The sequence below is a fragment of the Montipora foliosa genome, chromosome 6, assembly GCF_036669935.1.
Source record: "Montipora foliosa isolate CH-2021 chromosome 6, ASM3666993v2, whole genome shotgun sequence".
NCBI classification, from domain to species: domain Eukaryota; kingdom Metazoa; phylum Cnidaria; class Anthozoa; order Scleractinia; family Acroporidae; genus Montipora; species Montipora foliosa.
In genome coordinates this window covers 48,685,163-48,697,662 of record NC_090874.1, presented here as the reverse complement: position 1 = coordinate 48,697,662, position 12,500 = coordinate 48,685,163, and the positions used below count along the sequence as shown (strand labels likewise).

General features: G+C 38.2%; 2 protein-coding genes across 2 annotated transcripts in view; one reads left to right on the top strand and one right to left on the bottom strand.

The window, feature by feature from the left end:
- LOC138007575 (uncharacterized) overlaps positions 1-9,051 on the bottom strand; it is a 103,626-nt gene extending 94,575 nt beyond the window's left edge. Inside the window, exon 1 of the mRNA XM_068854565.1 lies at positions 8,895-9,051. Coding sequence (XP_068710666.1) covers positions 8,895-8,928 — 34 coding nt within the window. The 5' untranslated portion in view covers positions 8,929-9,051. The remainder of the gene's footprint in view (positions 1-8,894) is intronic.
- Positions 9,052-9,174: 123 nt separating this feature from the next.
- LOC138007574 (exostosin-2-like) overlaps positions 9,175-12,500 on the top strand; it is a 22,237-nt gene continuing 18,911 nt past the window's right edge. The window contains exons 1-2 of the mRNA XM_068854563.1: positions 9,175-9,910; positions 12,184-12,390. Of these exons, the coding sequence (XP_068710664.1) occupies positions 9,435-9,910; positions 12,184-12,390 (683 nt within the window). The 5' untranslated portion in view covers positions 9,175-9,434. The remainder of the gene's footprint in view (positions 9,911-12,183; positions 12,391-12,500) is intronic.

Below are 12,500 nucleotides of genomic sequence, written 5' to 3'. Positions count from 1 at the left end.
CTACTTTGGATTGCTGTTTGCAAATGACTATTTCAATGCAAGGTAGTCTGTGTTGTCAACCTGGTATGGAACCCATTCTCCTATCTTGCATGGTCATGGAGCAAATTGTGGCTGTTTTCCAGTCTTTGTAATACAGAGATAAACACTGGCTTGGTACACGTGAAGAGATTATTAACACTTAAACCCCTGAGCTGGCTCCCACTGATGAGTAAACTCGTCTTGTGTTGAACAAAATGAAGTCTATGGAAAAGGGTAAATGCAATGAAAGAGACAAGGTGACAGACACTTTCACTTGATAAGGTGCCTCAAAGAAAAGAAGAAAAGTGAAATAGAAACAATCTGGGAGGTCACTTGGATAGTTCTGTGCCACCAGAATTTACAGTAAACTCCAGGAGTGGCTGTGCAGATGCAATGTAAAAGGAGGAAAAGAGGGTTCCTCCGAAAAGTGCCAGGTGCCTGAGAAAGGTGTTAGTGAGGAAGTTCCTGTGGTACAACATTCACTAGAATGCCCTTGTCCTTCCATTTTCTAAGCTCTGATTTTGCAGACTACATGTGAGATCAAAAAAGGTTTCAATATCTGATCAGTTATGAACAACAATATTAATCACTATTTTAAACACGCTTATATCACAGAAAAGGTTCACGATCCACAACTTGTGATATTTAATTCATTCCCCTCCACCTTCCCCAATTGAGTGTAAAAATGATACTTTTGCCTACCTTTATGCCCTTTATGGCCTCCCTTACCGTCCTTACGGTAAGCAAGGTTTCCTTCACTGGGAGGATCTGGAGTTGAAAAGGTATACAGTAAGTGAGTAAGGATAAAAGCCAAAGAAAGAGTCCAGAAACTAACGGCAACTACAATATGTACCAGCAAATAACACCTGTTCATATTGTAGTTGCAGTTATTTTAAGTGACAAATCTCATTTTAGCGCAAATTGTGTTTGGAAATCAGCTCATACCAATGCGGCTTTTATGTAGAAGGTTTCGCAAGATAAAAGAATTATGGCAAAATAGGTGAAATACACAAAAGTCAGTACTAATCAAGGTTCCACCATACACTATCTTCAAAGCACCTAAATCGATATTTCCACTGTAGGCTTCAAAGTGGCTAATACAATATTAATTGTTTAGATTTTCTGTCCGCTGTCATAATGTTTCCCTCCCTCAGTTTTTGCTCAAGACATACAATAATGCCTTGCATTGGTTAACATCGGTCTTACCAGTACAGCTGAACATGGCAAGTTGTTATTAACAAAGTAACCAAGAGGTTCAAGAAAGTTACGTATTGATGGTTCTGCATGCAGTCCATTTTTTTTGCTAATGGGTAAAAAGTGAGCTGATGTTAAAAAAAAAATTCATTGACTTTTTGCTGTAAACGTTCCTTCGATCTTAAATATTGCCTCAGTATGTAGACTTTATGCAAACTATGCATTGTTGACCTATATAGGCAAGCAGGCTTTTTTAAGAACACAAGAGAAATACCTAGAGGAGCATGACCCGCAGAAGAGCACTTCTCTTGACTAAACTGAGGAAAATCTTCAGACATAATGGCAGACCAACGGAATTTTTTTGTTTGGCCTGCATGCATGTTGCATTATAATGCACTGTGTCAATGGTGATACAATCAACTTACTTCGACCAATCATAATGAGCCGTTAACTCTGGCCATTTTATAAACATTTATAATAAGTGAAACACAACACAAACCTGAAGTCATAATCCCCCAGGCTGGCTTAGGACCTTAAAATTACAAGGAAATTAGTCAACAAAAGTAACCTGGACATGGATGCTGTAAGGGCTGGTTTACATGTTCATGAATGATGCAAGCTTGAAGCAGAAACAGGGGCCACAGAGAGGGAGGAGCTGGGGGCTATAGCCTCCCCCCACTTTTTCTTATGGTGTTGTTTTCGGCTCAATTGAAGACTTGATAATTTACACTTCTCGTACACATACCAAGACTTAACTCCCTTACTTTCAAATATACTCCGCGGCCCCTGAGAAACATTATACTTGTCCATAGCCTGCATGGCTGATGGACTGACCAGTAGAGTCTATATCTAGGTTTTTGACATAGGTTTCAAGTGACATGTCTGGTTGTGTGCAGGCTGACTTGTCCATGGACTCAATAAATCCCTTCAGCATTAAATTCAGTCCAGCTGTGCATATAGTGACACAACCCAGCTAAGCAGACAAGGGTGAATGAGTGAGTGAAGCTATTAGTCTCTCCCCTCGGGGCTTTTCAGGACTAATTTACAATGTTTTTCGGGGGACTTTAGCCAGACTGCTTATTACACAGTTTACAATTTTATTTTAGGAAGTGAAAGATGCCCCCGTCCAGAAAAGGTCAGACCACAACACCAGGGACTATGTCCCCTACTCTTATCGAATAGTGAGTGGGTTCTTTAACGTCCGATACTATTTAATTTCCAACAAGGGTTATGAGACGGGACCTCCGGTTTACAGTCGTTATCCGAGAAGACTTGAAAATCTAACCATTTGCAGATGTAATTTCAAAGGCAGCACATTCTCCTCAGTTCTTTTAAGACCCTGAGTGTTGGTCCGGCCGGAGTCGAACTCACGACCTCCCGCATGACAGCCCAATGCTCAACCAACTGAGCCACTGGGTAGCAGGTAGCAAGGTAGTGTTGGGAATCGGCCAAGATTTCATAATTGATTTAATCGGAATAATCCAACCAATCGATCTTTGTTTATAGTTGGAAAAAATAATCAAAATTAAAACTGTTTAACATTAACATTGGTTTACATAATGAGGAACTGATGATCAATTAAGGTCTTAAACAGCCAGTAGCATGGACAAAGACTAATTTTAATAGGTTCTGGAATAATGTGTAAGAGCACAAATAAGGAAATTTTCTGCCAATTATGTGAACAACATACTGTACAAAGCAGTGCCAGGGCTGTGAGCCATATTTTGAAATAAAACAAAAAAGAATGAAACAAACCCGAAAAGGGGTTCAGTGGATTTTAGCTGCTATTAATCAATTCCAAAAAAGATAACACAGGTTTTAATATATTTTATTTGTCACCAATATATTTTTTAAATTTTCAGTGAGAATCGTTTGTGCATGATCCATAATCGATTGTCACATCCCTTAAAATTTTCGATCAATGATACATTATAATTATTGATGATCAGGACACCATGTCTAGTAAAAGGGGTCACAGTTTTTAGTGGACTTACAGTAGATGCATTTAACCTGTCAGCCTTAAAGAGGCTCACCATTCAGAAGCGAGATTGTCTGGTGTACAGAGCTCTTATTAAGGGCTTGGAGCCTGAGAGTTTCCCTGCCTCCTGTTTCTCCCTACCTACTTTCCTAGCTTCCCTGCCTAATTGAAATGTTATTGTCAGCCCTGGTGTAAGACAGTTAAGTCTAAAAGTGTCACTCTTTAGCAGGGTAAGGGTACAATACACAGGATCAGTAGAGTGACTAGAGCAGGCAGCTCAAATACCAAAGGTGCTCTTATGGCAGTCTTCAGTGGTGCATGCTTCAGCCACAATCCACCTTAACAGCAACTTTAAGTTGAATCACTTAACAGACCAGAGCAGGCCGCTGAAGTACAGGAGGTGCTCTTAGCATTCTCCAGAGATGAGTGCTTTCGTCAAGCATTCCAGCTCTGTTAAGCTGGATCATTAGAATGACTAGGGCAGGTCACTCAACTACGAAAGGTGCTCTTGGAAATCCATGCTCAACATTCACAGATGCATTAGCTCGTTGCTCGGCCTTTTGCTTGCTTTTTGTACACAATCATAACAAAAATACCAGTAGTTTTTTTATTCCTTTAAGTACAAACCAAGCATAACAGCCAGCAACAAGTTAATGCACCTGCTGCTAACCTTGAGTGTTGGTTTTTTAGTTGACAGTGGACAAAATACATGCCATTTGAACTCAGCCCTTAATAGGCTTACATTTTCCTACTATGTCACATTTTAAGATAAAAAGGGACCTACTTGATTGCTTGTCAGATTGTGGCTGGGTGGGGTATGAACATGGCTGGGTATTGTTAACGCTGGTGTTGAATCCTGCATGAAAAACAAACAACGTTAATTCAAAATTAGATACACTGAACATGTACACTTTGTACATGGCAAGGAAAACCCCAAGAAGCACAGCCCCATTTGTATTATTTTGATTCCTTATAGTTGAATTGGCACAATGGTGAGAGTGCCCCCATTCCACTAGTGGAAAGAAAAACTAATACAAACAAAAGATCTGATTCTACCAGGCCAGTGCCTCATTTATTCAACAATATTAAAAAACAAACTGAGACCACTGTGTGCTGATAACTGAAAAAGCACAGAGGTTAAAGGCCAGGCTTGGTGATAAAATTAATAGTAACATTGTAAGAGCCCTTAACCCATTGACTTCCAGGGGTTCCCCATTGACGAGTAAAATAATCTGGCGTTAGACAGAGTAAAATACAGTCTGTGCTAAGTCTGGCCAGTTTGGACGTCAAAGGGTTAACTTCCACAGCTTTTATTTTCAAGTGTTTGTTTGTTTTGAGCCAACCTTGGTTTATTCTGTAGCCAATGCCCTGCATCACCCACATACTTAAAAGTGCTGAAGCCTTAACTCAACACATAGACTTAACAGCCATTCCCTTGGTTCTTGTGACAAAATAACTTGTATTAAATTGTTTCAAAATGGACCACACTTTTTCATATGGTTCAGACGCCACTATTCTTCTGGCATTATCTTCTGATTGTTCAGGGATACGGAATGGTATTGCCTCCAGAGCTTATTCAACAAGCATATTAGTAGCATACCTGGGCATTTGTCCATCTGCACACAGAAAGTTTGCTCAGGCATCAGAGAAATTGTGTGACACTTTTGACCAAGGAATATTTGATGACATACCAACAGCCCAACCTATCACAGTAAAAGAATATAGCAATGGTGGTCAAATTAGTTGTTCTCCCTTTTCTTTAATAGGTTATTGATAGAAGGTTCAAAACTCTGCACAACAACACAGTCAAGGTTTAGGGGAATAATAAGTATTTTCATTTGCACTTGTTTTGATCAAAAACACTTCCCCTGAACCTCAATGTGAAGGTTTCCGTTTACTGTTTTGTTTTGTTACATTTATGTCTGTTTTTCGTCATCATTAAGTTCTCACATTTCTTTTCGCTCGCACATGTTTTCATTTGATCACGTATCTCGTTCAAGTTAGGTTAAAGCTAGCACTTCAATTTGTTTTCCTGTTCTTTGGGCCAAGCCGGGATAGTTATGTAAGTTTCACTCCGTTCTTTGTTGTCACATGGATCTAGGTAATATTTAATGCGGTTATTTTCAAGATAATTCCGTTTGTATGCTTTACTGTAGCAAACATGTTGTAGTTAGTCAACTAGCGTGTCTCATTTCATTCGCTTAGTTTCTTTGTCGTTCCGTTTGCCTTAATCTGTTTGTAGCATATGGATAATTTGTGTGTTATTTGATTGAGTAATTTTCCTATTATAGCTTCAATTAAGTGCATTTCAATAATTATTTAGGTTTAGCCTGTTGTATTTTGGTTTGCTATGATTCATGTTATGTAATTAATTTCTTGCATTTTAGTTTACGATTATCGAACACCGATCAACAAGAATTCCTCATTAAATCACCGTTGACTGATCCTAATTGGTTCTTGTCTTCTCGTGGATTATTCTTTGTTTGGTTCGAGAAGTCCGTAAAGTCAATCCCTTTCCAACGCCTGACACCTTTTGACCCTTTAAGCGGATCTTGAGAGTCGTGTCCGTTACACTCAACATTGTTCTTTTATTTCAAAAAAATTGAAACTAGCTCACTCTAGTGCTCCTAAATTGGAAATATTAATTTTTTCACTGTTCCTTCAAAGTGAGAATAATATATTTTTTAGACTATGTTTTTTCTGTGAAGATCAAAGACTTTATTAAAATAAGGAGATTCATAAAACTTTGCCTATTAATTATTATTAATATAAAGATGCTGTCAATAAAAGTTTTGTAATTTATGATCGTCCAGTTCTGTTTACTACAGACAGTCAAGAACTGATGTCAATCTTACATTTGTGGTCACTGTATTCCCAGATCGACGAAGCTCATTCACTTTTATCTTGAATGTTCCAAATAATTTGCTTTTATAAAGAACTTGCTCATCTTGTTGCTTCAATGTATAATTTTTCTCTTTGTTATAATCTTGCTTGAAGTTAACACTATAGGTAACTGGACTGTTGCAGTAATGCAAGTCAACTTCAAGAAAGCCATTCGTTGGCCATGTACACTTCACTCCTTGAGAGAGGAAAAGATAGAATCAAAAGTCAGCCATATCAAAAAAGTGAAAGTAAGGTTCTACCTTCAAAGAAATTTTACCCATTTACTCACTGGGATTGCCATACTAGCAACCTAGTAATCAACAGACAAAATTTTTTAGTGCCGAAATTTAGTGCCTGCAGTGACCTACATGATTGTTCAAATAGGTGTCTTCAGAATAAAAGTTTGTTACCAATACAAAATGGGAAGTTGTCCCTAGCCTTTGTAGTATCCACATCGAACAATGAAAACTTTTAAAAAGGTACATGTACACTTGAGAGGTGCTGCTGCTTTACAAAGTTACCTGTACACTGCTCGTTTGGTTTACAATGAGGTGATGTCTTGAGTGCCAAACGGATTCCTCCTTCCAAGTTCTTGGCAGCTGTTTTCATACCTTTGCACTCTGGATTTGGGGGTGCTGATTGATTTTCAGCCTTCACGAAACTGTAAAACACTGGAAAAAAGTCTCAGTTAACATCTAGTTTTTGCTCAATAAACACAAGTGCAAAAAATACATGTAAGTACCCCAAAGCAACTTAACAATTTTGCCAAGATATTTTAATTAATATACCCTTTTCCATAGAGTGACTCTTTAAACCTCTCCTACCCAAACAAGTATGGCCAATGCCATAAAATATTATGTTGTGGTAAATCCCATTCAATTTCATATTTGGTTCAAAATTCTTCAAAGTAGTTCAGTTTCATCTTCCGTGTCCAAATCCAGTGTGAAAACGCAGTCAGTTGGCAAAGACAAAGTGCCGCATCGGGAGATGGATCTGTTTCGCGATGCTCAAGAAAAAACTGCAATGGATAGCCTTCAATCCGCCAGAACACATATTAATTTTCTGACCGTAAACTTTCCTTGAAAAAATATTAGCCCTAGCTACCTGTGGCTGGACAGTTTACAACTGCCTACAAGACAAGGGCTAACATCATCTCACCGCAGTTAACCATCGTTTAAACTTCGTCGACCCAGACAAACGAGCCCACAGCAGGGCATTGAAAAGACACGATGGGGAGTGAAATGAAGTATGCCTCGTACGGGAACATCCATGGATCTCTACCAAAGCTATTTACTTGGAAGTATCATTGAGCATATTGCCGAAAAATCCCTCTAAATGCACCGTTCATGATCCTAAATACAGGAAAGGAAGAAAATATACACTTTGCAGTGTCTCGGCGAATTTTTAAGCAGACAGGAAGAACAATTTCACGATGAAAAGAGCAGGTAGCCATTAAATTTCTTATGACAGTACTTTTATTTGGTTTGTTTGTTATGTTTGCGAATCTGAACCCTATTACAACGATTGCTTGAAATTCCACTTGTTACGCTTATTCTAAAACTGAAAAATGGGTAAATTGCAGGAAAAGTGCTGAAATTGCAGGAAAAACTGTTCGATTTTCCGTATTTCAGACAGAAGTTCGACCGACTTTTTTAAAGTCCATATAGACTTAAAAAAAAAACCTCTAAAAAGAAAGAACAAAGCGCCACAGTCCCAAAGGATGCCTATTGTTATTGCTATTGTTTTCTTGAAACAAAGGAGTGTATGCATAATGAAGTAGGGACCTGTGCGGAAATCTTGCCAAAAACTCTGACCTTCGTTTGCAGTATATGTATCAATAAATAAAAATTATAAACACTAAATTTGAGTCTTGTGTGGTAGGTAGGCAATAACAATCATCTTTTTGAATACCAAGAAACATCTGGGGGAAGAATAGTTAGTAACATACATTGTATATTTGTTTTCATAAAATTACCCTGAGAACCTACTAAGCTCAATGTTCAAATAACTTTAATTTGTTCGTTCTCGAGAATGAACAATGTTATTTAAACAATCATAATGTTGTACTCAATTTACGAATTGCGACTGACTTTTAGTTGCGGTAGGCACGGTAATGGGATAAACAGGTCCTTCAAAAGAAACATGTCTACTTCTGTGATCTTCATTTATAATTAATGAATAATGTTTCGAACGCGGCTTTCCCAAAAATCTAAAGTATAATTTGGGGATTAAGCTTATTTTATTTTCGGTAATTGCGGCGAGATTACTGAGGCGAATGTTAAAATTTTCAAAGAGCAGGATGTCAGAGAACATTCTGTAGCTGTATCACCCAATTAAAATAAGTTACTGTACGATTGATCGAACGAGGTTTAATTAAAGCATCACGAAAACCACCTATTCGGCCATCCACGTAATGAACAGAGACATATCCAAACTTCCGCAATGGCTAACTGGCTCTTGATGTAGCTACGGTGACGATTTGCAAACCAAAAGCGCTTTCAATACATAACGCTTGGAAGAGAATTTCGAAATGAATGTTGATCCACAAACAAGAATTTAAATTAAATCCGCCAAAAACTTAAGCTTAACTAGTATAGTCCCTAACAGAAAATGCGTATAAGCGCTAACTAGTTCGATATTGGTCTTCGAAAACACAACAAACCAACCATCTAAGGGAAATTCAACTGTCTGTTGAAATATATTATTTCATATATTATTTCATATATTATTTCATAAGCGATTTAACCTTAGCTCATATGATTCCGTATACGAGGAACAGGCCGCAAAAGACACGGTCTATACTACTATTTTATGAACTTACAAAGTAGCACGCTCCCTTGGTAAATTATCTTCATCTTGTTATTTTCGGAACAAAGTGGAAATGACGAAGCGAAAATTGCGTCTCAAGACGCACACAACCATGAAATATACTGCAAACCTGGATATTGTTTAAATGCTACAAAACCTACGAAAATTGCTTTAATTAAAGACTGAACAGAATTGTGGGAGTTTTGTTGAGCCCATAGATCCTAGGAATTATGGTCAGTGGCACAATTTTATTTTCAATTTTGTCGCGTATAATTGTAACAAACTGTCACTCTACTTTTTACATACTCTGGAGACACTGATCTGTGTGAATTGAACAAGGAAATTGAAGGATTGTGTCAAAATTTGTTATTGTGAGTCCTTAAGGGCTCGGTGCTATATTTGGTGTAATTTAGAATGGAAAAAAAACTTCACTGCCACGTATGCAGTGATACTGCTTATTTCTGACACAGGATGTCAAAATGTGTTAAATTGCTTTTCCGAATTGACCGGTTACTTCGAAATCCAAGTGCAAGCACTTCTTAATTCATTCAGGATGAGAATGCAGACAAGAACTGTAATTATGGTTGGTGTCCTTTTTTCTTGTGCTGTCATTTTCCTTGCCTTGGAAATATGGTCGATTCTCTCTTCATCTGACGACGACGTATCCGATTCCCCTCTGAACGGCGACTTTACTGAGATACGTTTAAAAGTTAAAGCACCGCTCCCCGGGAAGAGAGATTTAAATTGCCGAATGCACAGTTGCTTTGACATTTTTCGGTGTGCAGTAAACGAGAAGAAACTCATCTCGGTGTATGTTTATCCAAATAATCGATTCCTTGATGAAGATGGACAAGTTCTCAATAAGGAAATGTCTCAAGAATTTTATGAACTTATCTCAGCCGTGGTGAAGAGCCAGTATTACACGTCCGATTTGAGTAGGGCTTGTATTATAGTTCCATTAATAGACACATTAAATCAAAATGGCCAGAATCTCAACGGGATTGCCAGAATTCTTGGAAATTTGCCAAGGTAAGTCGAGATGCGGTCAGTGTAAAAAGTGGACTGCGGACCAGGTATATAACAAATCAAATTAATGCATATCAAATCTTATTGGTTTTTGAGGGGAGGGGAAAACTGGAGTACCCGGAGAACCTGGAGAAAAACCTCTGAGAGCAGAGTAGAGAACAACAAACTCAACCCACATATGACTCTGGATCTGGGAATCAAACCTGGGCCACATTGGTGGGAGGCGAGTAGTCCAGGACGTGAACAATTGATGAAACCGATGATCGGAAAATCAATCAATGACAATAGGCCTTATCACGGTTTTCGCCGCCATCTTGACGGGTAGGCAAAGCGGTCAGAAATTACAGTGTTTGTATGGGAATCCGATAGCAAATACCTTCTTCCAAAATTGAATTTTACACAATTTGTGAATCAAAACGTTAAAATACTAGGTAGAAGATTGTATTCACCAAGTTTGAAGGCTGTAGCTTTCCTATAAGTAGCTGAGCTCTTTTTTTAAATTTTCCCTACATTAGTCTTAAAATTTTTTCCCGCGAACTGCGTCTAGACGTTTGTCTACCCAGCCAAATTTACAGACAAATGTGTGGAAAATTCAAAAACTTAACTGAGCGTCTTCTAGCCAAGCTACATACTTCAAACTTGGTGAATACAATCTTCTACCTCGTATTTTAACGTTGTGATTCAGAAATTGTAAAAAAAATCAATTTTGGAAGAAGTTATTTGCTATCGGATTCCCATACAAACACTGTAATTTCTGAGCGCTTTGCCTACCTGTCAAGATGGCATCGAAAACCGTGATAAGGCCTATCGATGCCAATTAATCGATTGATATCGATAATCGATGAACAATCGATGCACAGGTTTTTTGTGATTATCAATTTCATCGATTATCAATTTTTATCGATTATCGATGCCAAAAATCGATCAGTTAATTGACATCGATTGTGACTGCATACAAACAATCCGGTGAATGTATTCAAATCTCAAACATTTGTGCGTACTGCGAGTGCGTATACATACATGCTGGAACGTGTGGGATACCGAGATTTTTTTAACGCCAATCAATGACAATCGATGAGTTGCGACCACTTTTGTGTGAGTATCGATTGGTCATCGATTGGCCGATGCCAATCGATGCCAATTAACTAACAAGGCATCGATTGTCATCAATTGATCGACTGATTTTCCGATCATCGGTTTCATCGATTGTTCACGTCCTGGTAGTCTCACCATTGCGTAAATAGATGGCTCTCTGTGACCACTCGCCCACCAGGCAAGCACCCATTTAATCAGTTCAAGAACTCAAGAGATGCAATGAAATGAGACAAGAATTGCACAGTATTTTTCTGTTTTTTTTATTTTTATACAAATGGTAATTTTAATTAACCCAGGTATGTGGAGGAACCCCACCTCATCAAGTTCTCATGCCTAATGGGCAAGTTTTAAATATGTCCAGAAATGAAAGTATTTAGATGCATGCAGATTTCAATATAAGCATCAAAAAGTGTCCCCTTGGTCTTCTCACCAACTTCATTATCACTCATTTATGGGAATACTGGCAGCTGCTTCAGGTTCAAATCCCGTTCTAACCTCTGGTTTGGATTTTTCTCCAGTTGTCCCAGATTCAACTCTACATGTACATACCTCGCTTTGTAAAACACCAACTGGTTGCCTCCTGCCAGTTGGGGTTCTTAATCATGTTTCTTTCAGATTATTAAAAGTGGGGTGCCTGTAAACTAGCTTGATAGCCAATTGCACTTCCACTATTAACAAGGCATTTACATTTACATTAATTTTCCTAAACTTAGCTGCTCAAGTAAAGATAAGCAGCTGGATTTGCCCCAACCTAAAGGAGCAAAGATTGCTCCTAGTAATTCCCTCAAAAAACTGTAAACTGGATGTTAATTATTAAACACTGACCAACCATATTATTGAAATGATTTGGGACAGGAGCTGAATGATTTGTCAATGAAACAACAGTAAACCCCAGTTATAAAAAGAATCTGCATATATGGCATTTGACTATGCCATGAGTTAAGTTATACAAGAACTGAATCACTTAACATGCAACTACTTCACCAAGGAGATAGCATTATGTTGGTATAAAAATGGTTACCAAACAGCAGCTCACATGATTGTGTACTTTTTGCAAGAAGCCATGTACTTAAAGGTCTGGGCAGAACAACTTAAGATAATCAAAATGTCTTGGTAATATTTAACATCTATGTTGCAGTAATAGTTCTTAACTCACACAATTTTCTAAATCTGCCTTGTAGTTGGAAAGATGGTGGCAAAAACCACTTGCTGTTCAACATGTTGCCTGGTGGCCCCCCTGATTACAACTCGTCACTAGATGTTCCAACTGACAAAGCTATCTTGGCTGGGGGGAGCTTTGACACTTGGAGCTATAGACCTGGATATGATGTCAGCATTCCTGTGTACAATGCACTGACAAAAAAAAGAGTACAACAGCCACTTAAACGGTAAATAAAAGCATGAGCAGCTGTAGTTAAGGCCTTACCTTTTCCTTTATTTACTGGTGGAAGGAAAAGTTTATGCATTTTTTCATTTCTGAGTTTAAAGCACACGTTGA